Source organism: Amblyraja radiata, chromosome 21, assembly GCF_010909765.2.
Source record: "Amblyraja radiata isolate CabotCenter1 chromosome 21, sAmbRad1.1.pri, whole genome shotgun sequence".
Lineage (NCBI taxonomy): Eukaryota > Metazoa > Chordata > Chondrichthyes > Rajiformes > Rajidae > Amblyraja > Amblyraja radiata.
The window spans coordinates 14,632,203-14,653,033 of NC_045976.1; the positions used below are offsets into that span (position 1 = coordinate 14,632,203).

Genomic DNA, 20,831 nt, shown 5'->3' on the forward strand with positions numbered 1-20,831 from the left:
GAAGCTTTTCTTCACAACTACAGTTGAAAATAAATTGAACATTGAAATCAGATGCGTCTAAATTCAGAGATTTTATAGCCTTTGTTTATTTCCATACAGAACTGTTTTACTGGGTTGGGAGATTGCAACCTTCACATGGTCCACCCTGTTTCGACTAATGCAATCAACCCGACGTGCACAAGCAAAAGATCAAATAGAAGAAGTTGACCTACAACTTTAGGCTGTGCACGCCATACGCAAGAAGAAGTTTTACTGGTTTACTTCCAACAGAAATTATATTAATATGTTCTATCAGCAAATGAATGGACATGAAATTATTGGCTCAGATGGAATCAATCCGACTTGTTCAGGGAGATCAAGAAAACGCTGAAGAAGCCGAAAGCAAATACAATTAACATTCAAGATGCAAAACTGGTCATTAAGGATCTAATTCATTTCAGAAAAAGAAAGTCATAAAAAAATGAGGCACAATAGCAAAAAAGGAAATGAAATAAAATGGATATTAGTTGGTAGGAAAGAGTTGATGTGGGGAAAGACAGGTGCATTGATATGGCTGTGTGATTAAAACTTCTTTGCCAGAGCATTGCAGCTGTTTTCAATCAATGGCAGAGAGATTATGGGTGTAAATCTGTCATCTAACTTGGCTCTTTTCCTCCATATCATGGTTAAGCAGAGGGCATTACAATTCCCAGAAGTCTTAAAACTGATTGAGATCTAAAGGAAGTGAACCTGTGAGAAACATAAATCATTACGACTGATGAAATTGAGAATGCTTAGATAATAAGACAGATAAGAGATATGACAGTGATTCAATGCAGAAATTATCTAATCTAAGGCCAAAGGGAAATCTAATTGTCGTCTTTATAATTGTTATCTCTCTGTTTTCTATTTCAGTTTATTCCCTGGCCACCGCTGCATTTCTCTCCCCAGCAACTGTACAAACATAACCCACTTGCAATATTGATAGTAAATCTGATCCCGTGAGCTTCTAGAAAAAAACACTCTTCCTATCCAAACCATCCCCTTCCTGGTACATTCTGTGCATTAGAGCTGTCTATTCCAACAACTCCCTGATAGCTTTTCTTATTCTCTTATCCCATCTTTTGAATTAATGTTTATTGCAAATAGGGTAGACACATTTAAAAATACACTAAGTATTAGTAGCTGAAAGAAAAAGCTAAAAAGGTTATGTCCATATAGTAGAGGAATGTGACAGAGATTTAAGTAGAGCATAAACCCAGATCAGCTGGTCAAAATTGTCTGCTTCTATTTCATTCTATTTCAGAATGATTTTCTGTCAACAAGAAAATTAGGGCAGCACAGTGGTGCAGTGGTTGCGTTGCTGCCTTGCAGCACCAGAGATCAGAGTTCAATCCTGACTATAGGTGCAGTCGGTACAGAACTTGCATGTTCTTCCTGTGATCGTGTGGGTTTTCTCCAGGTTCCTCCAACATTCCAAAGACATGCAGGTATGTAGGTTAATTGGCTTCTGTAAATTGTCTTGTGCGTAGGATAGAATGGGGGTATAGGTGATTACTGGTCTTGGCGGACTCTGTGGGTTGAAGGGCCCGTTTCAACACTATATCTCTAAAACTAAAACTAAACTAAAGAAAAAGCAGTTAGTTCCAATATTTAGGTGTTAAATTATGTTGTGTATCTGGACATGCAAATGTATGAGAAAAGATTACTCAGCATATTTTTGTTCATGAACTTACTTTTGGAAACCTACTGACAAATTGGGGCTAATGGGTATTAACAGGTGCAAGGAAAACAGTTACAATTTGAGGTATCAGAAATCGAGAGGCAGGGTACCCATTTTGAAGTGATGGTGTTCTTTCCCGTTAGCCTATCTAATATCAAATTCAATTACCATTTGATTATTGTATAGATAGCAAATGCTAAATAACAAATGGAATTTAATTCAGGCCAAATGTGATGTATTGCATTTTGGGAAGTCAAATCATGGCAGGACGTTTGCAGTGAATGATAGGGCCCTGGGGAGTGTTGTAGAGCAGATGGATCTCGAGATACAGGTACACAGTTCCAAGAAAGTGTTGTCACAGGTAGATGGGAAAGTGAAGACGGTTATTGGCACGCTGGCCTTTATCAGTCGGTTGTACAAGACATTGGTAAGAACGCACTTGGATTATGGTGTTTTGGCCACCTTGCCATAGAAAAGATACCATTAAAGCATGGAAAGAGTGCTTGGTAGATTTACAAGGATATTGCCTGGACCCAAGAGCCTGACCTTTTGAGAAAGATTGCACAGATTAGAACTTTATTCCTTGGCATGCAGGAGTCTAAAGGATAATCTTATCAAGGTGCATAAAATCATGAGAAGGATAGATCGGGTGAATACGAGGTGTCTTTTTCCCAGGGAGGGTGAAGCAAGAACTAGAAAACATAGGTTTATGATGAGAAGGGAAACACTTAATAGGAACCAGATGGACGTTTATTCCACCACTTGGAGAGTGATGGGTATATGGAACAAGTTGCCAGAGGAAGTCGTTGAGGCAGGTACATAACATTCAATAGACATTATAAGTGGGAAAGGTTTATAAATAGGCCAAACGCAGGAATAGTTTAGATTGGACATCTTGGTCGGCATGGACAAGTTGGGACGAAAGTCCTGCTTCCATGCTATATAACTGACTCTAAATACGTTCTGATTGAACAAATACTTTATTGTCACATGTGACATGTCAGAGTGAAATTCTTTGCTTGCATACACAAGGTATGCAAATAGTCGTCACAAAAAGAGCACTTAAAGTTAAAAAGTATCCATGCAAGGTCCCCTTTTGTTCTCCCCACCCCACCCGCGTCAGGTCCCCCTTTGTGTATAAACACTTACCCAACACCAACCTAAGATATTGTTTATGTATATCCCAAAAGACAAAATTCAACCTGTGGTATCAGGAACATACATAATGAAGCACTAAAAAAAGTTGCAATATTATTGCAATGAGGTGATTAAGTAAAAATCTTAAATCTATTATGTATCTGGTAATCCAGCACACTGGTAATTCAATATGCTAGCCGCGAAAAAAAAAAATATGATCAGATTCGTATTTTCTAGCAGGAACACTTTCCTTTCATGCCATTAAATTTATATTTAACATCATACTTCTGTATCCATCATATTATATAAAACCTTTTCCAATCCTTCAGCAATAATGTTTGTTTCTGATGACAATCTTGGGTCTACGTATACTTACGATCAAAAACTGGTACCTTGGACTACTTGAAATAACATAATTAAAATGGAAAAATATTATTTTAAATATAATGGGGTTTTTTCTGTGACTAAACATTTATAAAACTGCACTTGCATTACAAGATTAGATAGGTCTTCCAAATTTCAATTTTATGTCCTGCAGGAAAGATTTTGTAAATGTGTATATTGTTTATATTTTTCAATAAAATAACATTTCTCCTACATAAATATAACTGCTAAATTTAATTAACCAGTCCATCCAAAGGTTTGATATCAATCAAATGCATTATTTAGATACTACATCTGATCTGACTGGTGTTGTAAGTTTTAAAATGATACACAATGAAGTTGTAACAACTGAATAACAATCCAATTCACAAAATAACATTTTAGTTTTTAGTACTTACTTCAAAGTTTAGGCTGGAAACAACAACATCTCCATTTGGGGTAATAATTGGAACATTTGCACATACAATTCCAACATCAACATCAATAACGTGTCCTGACAGATAAAACAAAGTTATTCACAATGAAATGGTACCAGGTCATAAGAGACATCCTTGCTTTTTAGGAAATGAGGGTTCCCCACTTCGATTATAGACGAGACTCTCACTTGGGTCTCCTCGATATCCCGCAGCTCCACTCTTGCTTCCCCTCCCCCAATTCGTAATAAGGACATGGTCCCCCTGGTCCTTACCTTCCACCCCATCAGCTGTCACATACATCAGATAATAATCCTCCAACATTTTCACCACCTCCAACGCGATCCCACCACTGGCCACATCTTCCCATCTCCACTCCTTTCTGCTTTCCACAGAGACCCTTCCCTCCGTAACTCCCTAGTCAACTCGTCCCTTCCCACACAAACCACTCCCTCCCCAGTTACTTTCCCCTGCAACCGCAGGAGATGCAACACCTGTCCCTTTACCTCCCTTATCGACTCCATCCAAGGACCCCAACAGTCTTTTCAGGTGAGGCAGAGGTTCACTTGCACCTCCTTCAAACTCTTCTACTGCTGTTCTAGGTGTCAACTCCTGTACAGCGGCGAGACAAGCGCAGGCCTGGCGATCGTTTTGCTGAACACCTCCGCTCAGTCCACCTTGACCCACGATCTCCCGGTTGCTCAGTACTTTAATTCCCCCTCCCATTCCCAATCTGACTTTGTCCTGGGCCTCCTCCATTGTCAGAATGAAGCCCAGCACAAATTGGAAAAAGAGCCCTCATATTTTGCTTGGGGAACTTACACCCCAGCAGTATGAACATTGACTTCTCTACAAATAGCTCTTGCTTTCCCTCTCCATCTCCTTCCCCTTCCGAGTTCTCCCACCAGTCTTACTGTCTCCGGCCACATTCTATCTTTGTTCCGCCCACTCCCCTGACATCAATCTGAAGAAGGTTCTCCACCCGAAACGTCACCCATTCCTTCTCTCCAGAGATGCTGCCTGTCCCACTGAGTTACTCCAGCATTTTGTGTCTACTCTCTGTATTGTATTTAGCTTTTTATTAATTTTAAACAACCAAGCCATTTTGAGCCATGTGCAACATATACCAGCAAACTCTATATCCTGCAGCTCCGTTTAGTTTAGTTTAGTTTCTGTGATGGAGAACTTCGTCAAGAAGAGCTAAATCTTGTTCTAATGCAACTGGACTATGCACTTCTATTACTTGAATGAGAAAACGCAACTTTTTTTTCAAAATAAATTTTGATTATGTCCATTCGTAATCATAAAACGCAATTTTTAGTACATTTATCCCAATTAATTAATCATTAATCATAAAGTTGTGGTTTTCATTAAACTTAAACATTCTACAAAATAATAATTTTAACATATCAAACCCTTATTAATAGATTTTCAAGCAATTTTAAATTGAATGAGAGGACAAACATTTCAGAAAATAACTATAAAAAATGCAATGCTCTGGCAAATATTTCCAGAAAAAAGTTTGCATATGAAGTTCCTAAATGTATGTCACTATAGTTGCTAAATGATTGAAATGTGCTATAATTGAGAATCAAAATTGAACGTCACCATTTAACAAATAAAGAATAATGTTACAAATAAAATCCAGAACATCATGAAAACAGAAATCATTGAGAGGTTATTTATTGGGTTCAGCCCCTTGTGATAGCTTCACCATAAAACAGGATAAAGTCTGAGCCTCCTCCAATCTCAATTTTGAATGAAATCAACGTCAATCAACAAAGGAGTTTCTGCAAGCTACAAAATGGTCAATTCTTGAATGGCCAAGTCAATCACCCGATCTGAACCCAATTGAGCATGCCATTTCTACGCTGAAGAGAAAACTGAAGGGGACTAGCCCCCATAACAAGCATAAGCTAAAGATGGCCACAATACAGGCCTGGCAGAGCATCACCTGAGAAGACACCCAGCAACTGGTGATGTCCATGAATCGCAGACTTCAAGCACTCATTGCATGCAAAGGATATGCACCAAAATACTAAACATGACTACTTTCATTTACATGACATTGCTGTGTCCCTAACATTATGGTGCCCTGAAATGGGGGACTATGTATAAACACTGCACTAATTTCTACATGGTGTAACAAAAGTGTATAAAAATGGCCTTTACAAAAATCTGGCAATGTGCACTTTAGCCACATGTGATGTTTTTTTATTACAAATTTCAAATCGTGGAGTACAGAGGCAAATAAATAAATAAAGGGTCTTTGTCCCAAACATTATGGAGGGCACTATTTCTGATCAGGCCCTGGAGATTTGTCTACCTTCATACACTACCTTCAGCACCTCTTCAACTGAAACACTAAGGGTCTCGACCCAAAACGTCACCCATTCCTTCTCTCCAGAGATGCTGCCCGTCCCGCTGAGTAACTCCAGCTTTGTGTCTATCTACTGCTCACAGGACACTTTCCATTGACGGCCCCAAGTTCTTCCATCCTCCTGTCTTTCTCCTTGGTAAATAGAGAAGAAATACTAATTGAGGACCTTGCCCATCTCCTGTGGCTCCACACAGAGGTGACCGTTTTGATTCTCGAGGGTCCCACACTCTCTCTCTCTCTCTCTCTCAAGTTACCCTTTCCCCCTTATGGATTTATAAAATCTCTTGGGATTGTTCTTCATGCTATCTGCCAGAGCTATCTCCTGGCCATTTTTGTCCTTCGGTTTTCCTTTTAATTTACTCCTCAGTTGCCAAAACTCCTCCAGGGATGGACATGATCCCAGCTGGCTATACCCGTCTCATGCATCCTTATTCTGGAAGGATGCCTCAATTTCTCTCGTAAATATCCTGCTAAGTTCATAAAGAACAGAGGATGGAATTCTCAAGAATTTAGGATAGGAAGTGACCTTATTGGATAGATCTGCCAATCCAGGAATCTTTCTAGTGAATCTCTGTGGCTCTTATATCAATATATGTTTTTAAATATATTCAGAATTCAAATGAACACAGAAGAAAAGCTAACATTTTATCTGCATATTAGGCATTTACAACTGATTACCTTTCTGTTCCAAAGAATGTTTAATACTTAATCGATGTTTAGTTACTTTACTGGAATCTATTTCATCTTCCTGATTGACAGAGGACTTCTTATAAATGCCCCTCTGAACTTCGTCAAAAACCGAAAACATGTTGTGTACTCGGGCTGTATAGCCAGCCAATTCAGTGATCTGCAAATCAAAGAAGAAAAGAATCAACATAGCCACTTTATGATTCGGTTACAAAATAAACCTTTATGTACAGCTCAAGATTTTTCTAAATGATGTATTATTCATTTCAGCGTGCAAACTTTTGACAATAATTTTTTGAAGTCCAATTCAGGTTCAAGGTACCCAATGATTTCCATCAGCTTTTCAAATTATATATAGCCAGGATGTTTAGGCACTAAAAAACAGAAATAGGCAGGCAAAAAGGCATGATAAAATTACAAAAAAGGCATGGAAAAGGCACATTGACAAATTAAAGCATAAAAAGGCATTTATTTCCACCACCAAAATATGGTTTAAAATGATAATATAAAGGTATACTCATTAAATGACCAAAGTTGCCTGGTTGCACATAATTACTAGTACTTTTTTTCAAATTATCTGGTGTTAAACTATGCCGTCTGTCAGACAGAATATGCTTCAGTTCAGTGAAAAACTTCTGTCTACCTCAGCTGAGGTCACTGGTGCATACCCAAAACAAGCTACGGACTCTACATTCATGTCGATATCTTGTGCATTACAACTACCTTTGAGAACTTTAGCTGTTTTGTATTTCTTCAAGATCTTTGTTAGCTAAAATCAATCTCTCACATTTTCCTTGTATGTCTTTATCTCCGTCTCCAGGAACTTTACGAATATCATCAGTTACTTTGTTGAAAGCCTGCAAATTATTCACTAATGTTTCACCATGTTCCTCAAGGGAAGTGACAGCTTGTGGGAAGTTTGCAAAATTGGAAGCAATAAACACAAGATCTCGGTGGAGGGACTTTTTCTGCATGATTTCACTGAAGATCCTGACTGCAGCAGATTCATCTTCTTCTAAACAATAGACGATTTATTTTATCTTTTCAAAATTTGCAGCATCGTAAAGTGCAGCAGAGAGCCACGTACCCCACCTTGTCAAAACGGGCTGAGGAGGTAGCGGAATCTCGGGTGCCATTTCCTTTGACAACTGCTTCGAGGAAGATTTTCTTGACATTGGAAACTAGGCGATCAACATTTGGAAACAAGCTACGTATGTGCTTGGCAATTCTATGAAGTCCTTGAGCTAAGCATGTCAAATGCAACATTTTGAGGAATAAAAATGTCACAAACAGAAGTACATTCTCATGTTTTATACCTTCTGGCCAAAGTACAGCAAGTGAAGATGTAAACAACTGAGCAATAGTTGAGCTGTTTGACTTCTCCAATACTTCCGATGTCAACAAATACTCCTTTGATGGATGACCTGCCTCCAGTATACCGATGACCACATTGGCAACATATCTCCTCACAGCATCGGTTGTCTCGTCTATTGAGATCCATATTTTGTTGCATGCAACTTAATCTCTAATTTTTTGCACAACAATGTTGAAGTTGCTGTCAACATAATTTTTCCATAATGATGACTCGCTTGGTATTTGTTCTTCTGTGTTTCTCTAAAAAAAACTCTGAGAGATGTTTTCCAATTTCCACAATGGAATTCCGGCATCAATGAATGCCTTGCACAGATCACTCAACTCAGATTTGCGACTGGAGCCAGCAGTAAATGTAATGAGGAGACAAGCTTGGGTATTATGTTTCGGTAGTCCACACCCCAGCGGTATCACAATTGATTGCTCTAATTTTAGATAGCCCTTGTCTTCTCCCTCCTCCCCAGCTCTTCTTCTAGTCACTGTATCCGCCTCTTCCTTTCTTTTTCCCGACCCCCACATCAGAATGTAGAGGGTCTCGACCCAAAACGTTGCCTATTCCTTTTCTCCATAGATGCTGCCTCACCCGCTGAGTTTCTCCAGCATGTTTTGTATACCTTCGATCTTTCCAGCGTCTGCAGTTCTTTCTTAAATAGATGTTGGGGAAGACTGAACCAGCAGGCAGCAGCACAAACGAATGAATGACCGATGGTGGCGCCCCCGGATTCGCCCCTGTGGTGGAGGTTTTCTTGTATGTTATACTATGTTAACACTTTAATAATAGCATTAATATTAATGTGTTAACATAGAAAATGTCATCGTAATCACGGTACAACTTGAGAAAATAGCACCTTTTAGCAAAATGGCAAAAAGAGGGTGATTTAGGCACTCGATCATGAAAAAGTCATTATCCTGGTGAAATCATCAAAAAAGACATAAAAAGGCACCCATGACATTTATGGCAAAATCCTGGCTCTAATATACGAGTGAGCTTTATGTAGTGGTCGCATTAAACGGAGAAAAATGGCACACTTCAAGGTCATCTGTGCAATATTACTAAAACTCTCATCAAATAAACCGTATTGTATTGTATTGTATTGTCTGTCTGTGTGTGTGTGTGTGTGTGTGTGTGTGAGTGAGTGAGATCCTGAAATTACACCAAAACGGTACACGATAGGGATACAATTTTTTTGGACCATCTTACTCACCATTGTCCTGCAGTGTGGTGTATCAAGTTTTGTTCAGATTGATGGTATATTTTACAAGTTATTCACATTTTAAACTTTACAAAATTCCATTTGAGAAAAATCACTTGAACTTGCAGTAGCAGTTAGCAGCTATGACATCACAATGGAATCTCATTTACATTTAAAAAAACAGCAACTTCCACCTCACAATGACTCCAAGGGGGGTGGGGAGAGGGATTATGGAGGAAGAGAGGGAGTGACTGATGGTAGGGAGTAACTGAGGATAGGGGAAAGGAGAGGGATGGATAGGTGAGGGAGGGAATAGAGGAGGGGACGAGGAGAGGGAGAGTAAAGAGGAGGGGGAGGGAGTTTTGGTGGATGAGGGGAAATGAGCCGCACCTGGCAGTTGGGAGCTATGGGTGAGTGGTGGAATATTGCGTTGGGGGAATGGGCAAGAGGCTTGGCAGTCAGGATAAAGAGTTCAATCTTGGTTTCATCAGACCAGAAAATCTTGTTTCTCATGGTCTGAGAGTCCTTTAGGTGCCTTTTGGCAAACTCCAAGTGGGCTGTCATGTGAACGGAGCAAAATACAGAGAGATCCTTGATGAAAACCTGCTCCAGAGCGTTCAGGACCTCAGACTGGGGCGGAGGTTGGCCCTCCAACAGGACAATGACCCTAAGCACACCGCCAAGATAACGCAGGAGTGGCTTTGTGACAAGACTGTGAATGTCTTTGAGTGGCCTGGCCGGAACCCAGACTTGAACCCAATCGAACATCTCGGGAAGGACTGAAAATAGCTGTGCATCGACGCTCCCCATCCAACCTGAGAGGATCTGTGGAGAAGACTGGGAGAAATTACCCAAATACAGGTGTCAAGCTTGTAGCGTCATACCCAAGAAGACTTGAGGCTGTAATCGCTGCCAAAGGTGCCTCAACATTTACTCAGTATTGAGTATTTGGTCTGAATACTTATGTATGTGGTATCTCAGTTATTACTTTTTAATTACTTTGCAAAACTTTCTAAATAGCTGTTTTCGCTTTTTTATTATGGGGTATTGTGTGTAGATGATTTTAAAAAAATCATTTAATTCATTTCATAATAAGGCTGTAACGTAACAAAATGCGTTAAAAGTGAAGGGGTCTGAATACTTTCTGAATGCACTGTAAATTACTTTATAGGAATGCCAATCAAACTTTGTTACCAAGTCACATTATGACAGTTCATTATGGCACATGGCAGTTCATTAAGGCACATGATTAAAAGCAGGGCCAACAAGCTGATAGAATTAAATAAATATTTCAAGAGTTTACGGGATAGGTAGTTGATGAAACTAATAAAATTGTGGATACACGAGGGTAAGGAATACTACTACTACACAGAGATCTTGGTGAATAATAGGACTGATGGAAGTCAAGGATGACGACTTTAAAATTAAGACACTTGTCATAGGTCTACAAGCAGACAGAAGACAAAAAAGTTGGAGATAAAACTAAGACGCAGGATGCAGACGAGAAGTTTTGGAAATCAGTTATCAGTTCAGCTTCTGGTTAGAGAAAGGAGTTTGGACTAGGAATTCAAGATTATGGCTTATAATGCTCCAAATTTTCATTGGAGAGCAATTGACTGACCAAATGGTGCCAGAACAGCCACCATGAGATTACATCTTAAATCTGGGAGTTTTAAGAACCAGATGTAAGAATTTAAACAAATCTAAATTTCAATCCTACTTTTGTGCTACACAAACCTCTTTGTATGATGACATAATTCTTTCAATTGCACCTGCTCCAGAAGCCAGAAGATTGCGAGCTGTTGTAAAAGCTTCAGTTCGTTCACTAACCAAACTTATCTGCTTCTGACCATCTTCAGACTCTTGAAAAAAAATGTGATTTAAACATAAATTAAACTCTACTGAGAAAAGACTTTTAAAAATCATATACATTTCAAACATGTACTGTACTATATAATAAAAATAATAACTACAATTGTGTACTGTATCTAAATTCTGGTCATAAGGTTTCACTACTCTGATCACTCCTTTGAATTCAACTGGGGAACATAGAAAACATTTGTCAGAGTATTTTATGGCTTTCATTATATTTCATGCAACTTAAGCTTTCAGTGCATTTACACTGAAGTAAATTATTTGTTGTTCACCCCTTAAAAGAACCAGAAACATTTGTTTCAGCTGTAAAACATACACACCATAAACAAGCTGGGTTAATTCCAATTTGAGAAAAGTAGTAATTCATGAAAAGTTATTATTCATTCTAAGCAATACTAATAGATGCAAAATTAATAATTAAGGCAATTAAATGAAAATTAAATTGTCACTGATGGGCCCTTTGAATGTCACTGCAGACTCATCACTACCAAGATAACAATGGTTTTTCCACTGTACTTCAGAATAGTGAAAACAAGAGGATGGATAAATATTCCGATAAGATTTTATAAAAATAAAAAGGCATACTTTTGTTGAATTTATTCCTCTTTGCTGCATTTGGCTTCAGTCTACCAAGTTTACTGAAGATGCCAAACACTAGATAATGAGCAATGCAATCCTGGGACCATAAATGAGGAAACTTCAGAATGATTTTCAGAAAAAGAGTGGTATCTTTTGGGTACCTTGCATCTTAAATGTTTAGAAAACAAGACTTTCCCACTCAGTAATCACTCTATTTCTATTTTTTAGATTACTATTTATACATACTTTTTAGGTTTGAAATTCTAACTGGTCAAGAGACAAAAAGTTTAGTGTTTTTCAATAATAGTTACTCCCTAGGTTTTAAATATACCTCCCAGATCAAGAATCCCAAGCATTTTTTTTAACCCATGTTAATATAAATAGCTGCAAAAAGTTTCTATAAAAATCAAATTCCCATTAAATTTGCAAAGATTCTATCCTCACCCTGCCGACTGCTCATCCCTTCCTCCGCCTTACCGCTCTCCAAGAAGCACTGCTACTTTCTTGGATGGTCTGACTTTGTTCTGGCAGAACTGGATGTGGAATTAAATAGTATAATGTAGAAACCAGAATGTGAGATGCCAGCCAAATATATGGGAGAAGGAAATTCTCTTCCTTTAAATGAATGATGGACATGGAAAAGACAACAGAGAACAAAAGTGGCACAACTATTTGGGAAAGAAGAGTTAATAAAATTACTGCCAAATAGACAAAGAGAAAGAAGCAAATAGTTTCTCTATAAAATAGAAACATGAATTGCTTCTTTTTCTAGAATAAATCAATATTCCCTCTTCATTTGCCCTCTTGTAACCGAGCACTGCCAATCTAAATGAAAGTTACTTATATATTTTTTAATTCCATCTCAGCATCGTTTATTAACGCGTGGGATATAAATGTTGAAGGTTAAAACAGCATTTATTACATTGCCACATCTGAATGGAAAGGCTCACCAGATTATTTTAAAGGCAGATTTAAGAGTCACCACTTCGATGCAAGTCAATGTCACATTTGGGATGAACTGAGTCAGGATGGCTGAATTCTTTCCTTGAAAGATATTAACTTTCATAAGCTATTAAACCCATTAAGTTCGTCTCTAACAACTGGAAGCCGTTAATTATGTCACAACTGCATAATTAAGCAGGTAACAAGCTCCTTCAGCAATGACACCAGAAATAAAAACAACTAACCTAATATTTCTGTACTTACTATTTTTCTCATTGGACTTTCACATATTACACACGAGATGAATAAATCAGTCAAGGTACAATGGACATCAAAATCACAAAATATGCACAAAGGTATTTTCTTCTGCAATTTGGTGAAATCATAAAGGAAGAGACTAGGGAGTGGATCAGTGGGAAGCAGAGTGTAGTTAGAAGCCAATAAAGTGTCGAGCTAGTAAAATGATCTGGGAGAATGCAGCAGGATGATGGTTGGAGGGTTACAGTAAGATCATAAACATTGCTAAGTCATAGAAGCAAGTAACCGGGCCATCTTTCATTTCCAGTCAAACTTCCTCTGTAATGTTCAATGCCTTTATCAGTTATAGTTCTCACGCTCATGGAATAATTTTGTGTAGACTAAATCAAAATACCCACACTGGAATATAACGATGCTCACATTGGATAAATCAATCAAAAAAATGTGAAGTACTTAACCACCAGCAGAGTGACACACTGTTCCTCCCCAGGGGCTCAGGTTTCTTCCAATGTGCAGGAGACATATTGACTCATTGGCAGGTTAACTAATTAGCCTAAATTGCCTATAGTGTAGATGTATCACTAGAAAATGTGGGATGTGGAGGGTGGGGTAGGCGTGAATGAGTAGGCATGAAAAAAATCTGTGTGGTCATGCAGCACGGAAACGGGCTCTTCAGCCCAAATCGTATCTACTGACCAAGATACCCTTTCTGAGCTAGTCCTGTTAACCTGCTTTTGGTCCATATCCCTCTCAACCTTTCGTATCCATGTTAGATTAGGTTATAGGTGAGGTGGGCCTACTTCCATGCAGTGATTACATGACTATAAAACAACATTTTATTACACAGCGAATGGAAACCATCCAGATTACTGTTACTTCTTGATACTGCACAAGCTACACATTAGGCAGTGCACCCCCATTCTCTACTGATGGCAGAGGACAATTTACTTATTTTTTCCAGCATGTCCTGTTTTATATCATGCTCCCTAGTGGCGGCGCGGCTCTGGCTGCAGCGGCTCTCCGGCAGTCCTGTTTGTTTTGTGTTTTTTGGGTTGTTTATTTTCGTTTTGGTTAGTCTAGTTTTGGTTTTTAGTTTCTGTTTGGGGGGGGGGGGTTGAAACGGGGCTTGCTGCCTCTCCCTGCGGGGGAATGCGACTTTTATGTCGTATTCCCCTTCTCTGCCTCCGTCTGCGCTGAGGCCTAATGGCGGAGCTGGCGACCTCGAGGCTCAGGAGGCAGAGCCCGCCAGGACTCGCACTGAGCTCGCTCCCGTGAGGACGGCCCGGCTCGGGGCTGGAACAGGGCTTCCATGAGGGGCTGTGACGCTACCGTGAGGACGGCCGGCCCGAGGAAGGAACGGTGCTCCCGTCGGAGTGGCAGAGCTCGGGGAGGTACGGCGTTCCCAGCCCGAGGGAGAAGCGGCGCCCGGTCGGGGCGGCCCAGCCCGAGGGAGGAGCGGCGCCCGGTCGGGGCGGCCCAGCCCGAGAGAGGAGCGGTGCCCGGTCGGGGCGGCCCAGCCCGAGGGAGGAGCGGTGCCCGGTCGGGGCGGCCCAGCCCGAGGCTGAGACGGTAACGGCACTCACGTGAGGGCGATCCGGCTCGGGGCTGGAACGATGCTCCGGTGGCTTGCACGGTGGTCTGGCGGCGGTGACCTGAGTCCGGGGTTCGGCCGCGGGCCAGCGGCTGCGTCAGCAGGACTGGTGAGCGGCAGCTTCGACCACCCCGGGCCGCGGTGTTGAGCCGCGGGACAGTCGTAACATCGCCCGGGGGGTATCGCCTCAGCGCAGAAGGAGAAGAGGAGGGAAGAGACTGGAGACCTAAGACTTTTGCCTCCATCACAGTGAGGAGATGTTGGGTGGACTCACTGTGGTGGATGTTAATATGTGTTTATTGTTGTTTTTTATTGTATTGTATTGTATGTATGACTGCTTCAATTTCGTTCAGACTTCGGTCTGAATGACAATAAAAGGCTATCTAATCTATCTAATGCTGATGCAGTTTTTCTTATCCTGTTTGTATCAGAGTAAGTGGTTGGGGCATGCACAGTTACATTTAAAAGACATTTGGACAGGTTTGTGCATCAGAAAGGTTTCGAGAGATTTGGGCCAAATGCAATTGGGACTAATTCAGGAAAGTACCTTGGTCAGTATAGATGAGTTGGACCAAAGGGCCTGTTTCTGTGCTATACAAGTCTATGACTCCAGCTCTAGCCTGCCAGATTACATAGACCAAGAAGCTTAAAGTACTGGCACCTGCCAACATTAAGCCACTTTCACCTTTCCCAACAGACATTCTCTTTGTTTCACCTTATCCCTTTCCAACCTTATTTTACACGGCAAACTAACTTGTTTCTCTCTTTCCCAGTTCTGAGGACAAGTCACAGACCCACAACCTCATTTCTCTTTCCAGAGATGTTGCATGACTTGCTATTTTTTTCGACATTTCCTATGCTTTTTTCCCCCCCAGTTCTCAATCCTACAGTTTATTTAATACAGAAAGTATTTCAAACATACATTTAAAACAAATGTCAAGCATTCATGAGAATCAAGCAGCTTCAGTCACTGCATACAATTAGTAATAACCCATAACATGCAAAAGCAAATATTTTGAAATAAGGAAGATTACTGGGGATTGCAATTTGCCATATTGTATCTTATAAGGTTGGTATAAGGTGGATATAAATTAGATGCAAAAAAATGCAATTTACTGAAGAGGATGGGAAGTTCAACTATAATCGCTGCTGTGAACAGGTCAAGAAGAATTAAGTTTCTATTGAGCATGCAAAAACACAATAAAATCACCTTGTGCTTCAGAGCAAATCTACCGATTACTCAAGCCCATTCTCAGCCCTGTATATTTGTTGCTTCTAACAACCGAGCACTTTTGTTTTATATTTGTGATACAGCTTTAAAATCATTTATCAGACCTAACAGGACTGAGGGGAATCATGACAATTGGAGACTAACAAGGACTTGACAGCAACCCTTTCCAGGACTGAATTCCAGTTGGGGCCTCCCCTTAACATTAATAATACGAAATAATAATTTTCAATAATACCAAACCAAAATATTAATCAGATTAAAAAATCTGCCTCATTACCACTGTCTGCAAAACCTGTTGCCGTGATAATGGGTACTGCTACCATTACTAATCCACTTCCACTCCACACGTACTTCATTAGAAACTGCTCCAACATTATGTACCATAATCTTTTAGACAAAATAAGATTCATCTGGGCAATAAGCGACTTGTAACTTTTCTGTAGCTGATTCATTTCCACCTAAGGAAAGAAAATGGAAGATTGTAAAGCCATGACCAATATTGTTCTGAAAGATGGTCATGCTGCATCTCAAATTCATGAACAAACAATGTGCTTCAAATACCAGTGAAACTGGAATCTTGTGGTGTGATGTGAAATGTGGGGTGGAAGATTGCAACCTTCACGTGGTCCACCCTATTTCGACGAATGCAATCAACCCGGCGTGCACAATCAAATATAACAAGTTGTCCTACAACTTTAGGCTGCACACCATACGCAAGAAGATGTGAAATGTGGACAGGTACATGGATAGGAAAGGTTTAGAGGGATATGGGCCAAACACGTGCAGCTGGGACTAGTGTAAATAGGGCACCTTGGTCGGAATGGGCAATTAAATGATAATTCAAGTGCTGTATGACTATAAATTGGAAATAATTACATGAAACAAAATAACATTGCTGTGTGTGTGTGTGTATGTGTGTTTTTGACTCAACTGCTAACATAAGGAATTCCTTTAAAGCATTGCAATCTGCAATTTAAGTGGGAAAAGCAGAATCAACATGTTACCTTTATAACTCCAAAGTAACACCTATATTACAATGCATGTCCTTCTTGAGAAGTTACACTAATTTTCAGCATTTAGTGCTATGTTTGTTCAAAGTGCCAGAGTAACTCAGTGGGTCAGGCAGCATTTATGTAAGGAATGGAAATGTGATATTTCAGTTCGCTTCATCTTCACTGATTGTAGTGTGGGGGGGGGGGGGGAGAAAGCTCCTGATATGGTCCTTTATATCACTGAAAATCTGTGCTCTGTCCATCAAGGTCTACTAAATCTCCAGTTAGCTAAACATTTTAACGTCTTTTCCCATTCCCATTCTTCTATCCTTGGCCTACTCCACTGTCAGAGTGGACACGTGCAAACTTGAAGAGCAGTAGCTCATATTCCATTTGGATAACTTATAACCCAGTGGTACGAAAACTGAATTCTCCAATTTCAACCCATTTCTCCCACCATACCAGTCGCCCTGCTCTTCCCCCCCCGCACACTCATTTTCTATCCCCGGTCCCATATTTTCTTTGATAGACACCAAAATGCTGGAGTAACTCAGCGGGACTGGCAACATCTCTGAAGGAATGGGTGACGTTTTGCGTCAAGGCCCTTTTCCAGCAGACCCATATTTCCTTTAATTTCCTCTTTCCCCTTCCCCACCAACTCCCTGGTCTCCTTCCATTCAGATCTCTACCTATGGCTTTATATGTCACTCTTCTTCTCTCCTTATATGACACCTTTTTTGATCTCCAGCTTTTAACAGTTACTGCACCCATCTGCCAATCCTCCCCACCTCAACCTGTATCCACCTACCTCTTGCCAGACTATCCCCCATCTCCCCCCCCCCCCCCCCACACCAACTCGTCAGTATGAACAAAAGTCCCAAGCTGAAACGTTTCCCCATTCTCCCCAGAGATGCTGCCTGACCTGCCGAGATGACCCAGCATTTCGGTTTTGCTCAAGATTTCAAATCTGCAGTTTATTGTCTCTGTGATCAAAGGCTATTTAACAGTTTATTTCTACCTGCTCTTCCTCAAATTCTCAATGGTTTAATCACCAAGATATATGAAATATAACATAAGATATAACACAGGTCAAATCAAACATAGAATAACATATGTAACACATAGAATAACGTATATAACAGATCAAATCAAATTTTACTGAACTTATTTTTTTCAGTGTATCAAGGGCAAGACTCTTAACCAGTAAAAAATATTTCCCCTTTGCTGACAAGCTTTAAACAAAGCAGGAAAATGGTTAAAAACCACAACTTTTCTTGTCTTCATGCTCAAAAAAACCTCTTGTGCTGATTCAAACAGAGGCATGCTATGAAAACATGAAGGATTAAATCTTAGAACCCGGAGTACCAGCTGCCAAATTTCACATCCAATAATAGGATGATTTAACATGTACTGAAGTATATTGGTTTATTACCCCTTTGTTATTGATCTCATTGGTAATTATCTGCTTAGTTGTAAATCACATCAAATATCATTCCATATTTACAATTATAGTTGAGCCCCAATCCCAATTTAACACTCTTATTTAAGTAAGCACTGAGTTGAAAAGATTTCCAGAAAAGGCAATCTAGTAATTTAGTTTTTAATTGTGTTGCAGTGTGAAACCCAGGTACTATGAGAATGGCTTTTTCTAGCCTTCACAGATGGGTCATCTGGTTTTACTGCAAAATCATTGTCACTTTAATAGTTCCTGACTCAGTTACTTTTATATTCTGTGGTTACAGAAGGAATAATGATATAGGAAGTACAGCATTGTTGCTGATGTTTCAAAAAATTTGCAGACAAGAACAAACTCTTCCTAACACAATCTAACGCTAAAAAATTATAATTCTCTTGTGGGATTATGATGGATTATTTGGATAAAGTACATAATGGATATTTTGTTACATACATTTACAAATATCCAAAATGTAAAGCCTTATCCTGTGAAATATTTCCCACAAAATCATATTTGAAAATCAGTTCTTGGCCTCAACTCCACCATAGCTCCAGAGGTCTTGATGTCCGTCTCCCATTCATCTGATAGCAACAACTTCCAGACTTCTGGAACAGTCTTTCAATCTCCCAATTGGCTTGTTCTAGTTTTTTGCCCTAATTCCATATTTGCATGATGTGGCTATGGAAATTGACCACAACAATCTGATCATAAGTTCTAACATGTGTCCTTGACGGTATAATCTGTATGATGTAAAAACATATCAAAATAATAACTTTCAAAAATGAATATTCCTCTTCTGCAATGAGTGACATTATCAGAATAGAAAGATAATAGAATTTCAAATGAAAACAATTGTAAATCTAATAAAACAAATTTAGAAATATGAATCTGTTTCCACAGCCTCACAACCTTACGTATACACACAAATATCCTTTTTTTTTAAATTAGGGATTTTAGGGATAGTTTCTTGCCTGGGACACCTGGAATGCACTGCCAGGGGTGGTGATGGAGGCTAACACAATAGTGGCATTCACGAGGCTTTTGGATATGCAGGAAATGGATCACTTGCAGGCAGAGATTAGCTTAATTTGGCATCACGTTTGGCACCGTCATTGTGGGTCAAGGGGCCTGCTCCCGTGTTGTGCTATATGGTTCAGAGGCTATATACAAAGCTCGATTTTGTTAATGTTAGAATTTAGGCAAAGATAGGTATCTTGCTATTTTTTATGAAATATATCAATTTTCCTGACAAAAAAAAGTGATCCATTCACTACCAATCTTATATAGATTCAAAAACATAAGATAAAGTATAAAGTGTCAGGTGTAGTCCAAAACAATACACTAATGGCCTAATGCAACCATCTCTCACTGTCATGATAAACTTTGAGCCATCAGTTTAATGAGCTCCAGTTTTACTGCAGAAATCCTTACCCTATGTCCCCTGTAGAAAGCAATCTCTTCTGCATTGGCTATAATTCGTGAATGGATATATCTTAAGTATCCTTTCCTTTGGGCTTCTTCGGCCACTAGTTTACCAAATCTTGGAGAGAATGCTTTTAATACCCTGGCTGTGGCATAGACAACGAGGCCTGCTAAAAGTGTTGGTCCCATGGGGTTTGCTCCACGCGAAGATGCAGTCTGGATCAAGGTGTAAGAGGTCAGCATCACGTCAAAGATGGGCTTCGTCAAGTTGGAGTACAAGTGTGCGATAGACTGTGCAAACATAAAAATATCTTCTGTGAGTGACTGGTCTGGATTTTCCAATCTCCCATCCATGTTGCTAACCTTGTAGTAAGTTTGATCGGTGAAATAAGTGCGGTATGCGTGATCTACCAGACGAGTGCGAAATGCCAAAGCCAGCTTACATTCCAGATAACGAATCATACTATTGACAAAAGTGGCAGGGATGGCCACCAGAAGCCATTTGACCAGTTTTAACACGAAGCTTTTGGTTTTTTTTTCAACGATCGTCTTCACGATCTTCCCGTCCAACACGGCCACATAAATTGAGAGAAAAGTCCTGGAAATCAAAGCCACCGAATGCAGGCAGAGCAAGCCCAGCTCCTTAGTGAGCAGTTTGGGGAATAGGATTTTGCCGAGACCGAGAAGCTGCCGATAAAACTCGTCGTCAATAGTGGGAGATTTCTTGGCAAAGCAGTGGCTGGGCGTGTGGTGAGGTGAAGTTGCGCCAGGCCGCGGCTTGCCATGGAAGTGATGCTGGAGAAGCGGATACAACTTCTTCACGCCATAGACGGCCAAGGCCAAGACGAGCGCTCGGCGGGCAGCCGTCGACTTGGTCCATCTCACGCCGGCAGCAATCTGCAGGAGATGGGACATTTGCACCCTTTAGCTGGCCGATGTGCGGCGGAAAGACGAGGCGGCGGGTGTCATGGCGCTGAGCACCCGGCGCTGCTCCCATCCGGTCCGCGCCGCGCTGCGTCTCCCGTTGCGTCACCGCGCCTCCACGTCACACGCTCGGGCCCGGCACTTTCATATACGCCGTGACGCCACGCGTCCTTACGTCATTCAACATAACGAGTTTCAATGTATAGGAAGGAAGTGCAGATCAAAGATTATAGAGGAGCTATCTTTGGTGCAGATGCTGCTTGACATCCAAGATAGACATGGGTGACGTTTCGG

The 20,831-nt window shown here is 40.3% G+C and overlaps 1 protein-coding gene across 1 annotated transcript in view; it reads right to left on the bottom strand.

Moving 5' to 3' along the window:
- abcd2 (ATP binding cassette subfamily D member 2) overlaps nt 1-20,630 on the bottom strand; it is a 42,254-nt gene extending 21,624 nt beyond the window's left edge. The window contains exons 1-5 of the mRNA XM_033039613.1: nt 19,623-20,630; nt 16,021-16,201; nt 11,005-11,129; nt 6,695-6,863; nt 3,622-3,716 (exon numbers count right to left, since the gene is read on the bottom strand). Coding sequence (XP_032895504.1) covers nt 3,622-3,716; nt 6,695-6,863; nt 11,005-11,129; nt 16,021-16,201; nt 19,623-20,528 — 1,476 coding nt within the window. The 5' untranslated portion in view covers nt 20,529-20,630. The remainder of the gene's footprint in view (nt 1-3,621; nt 3,717-6,694; nt 6,864-11,004; nt 11,130-16,020; nt 16,202-19,622) is intronic.
- Nucleotides 20,631-20,831: the final 201 nt, after the last annotated feature.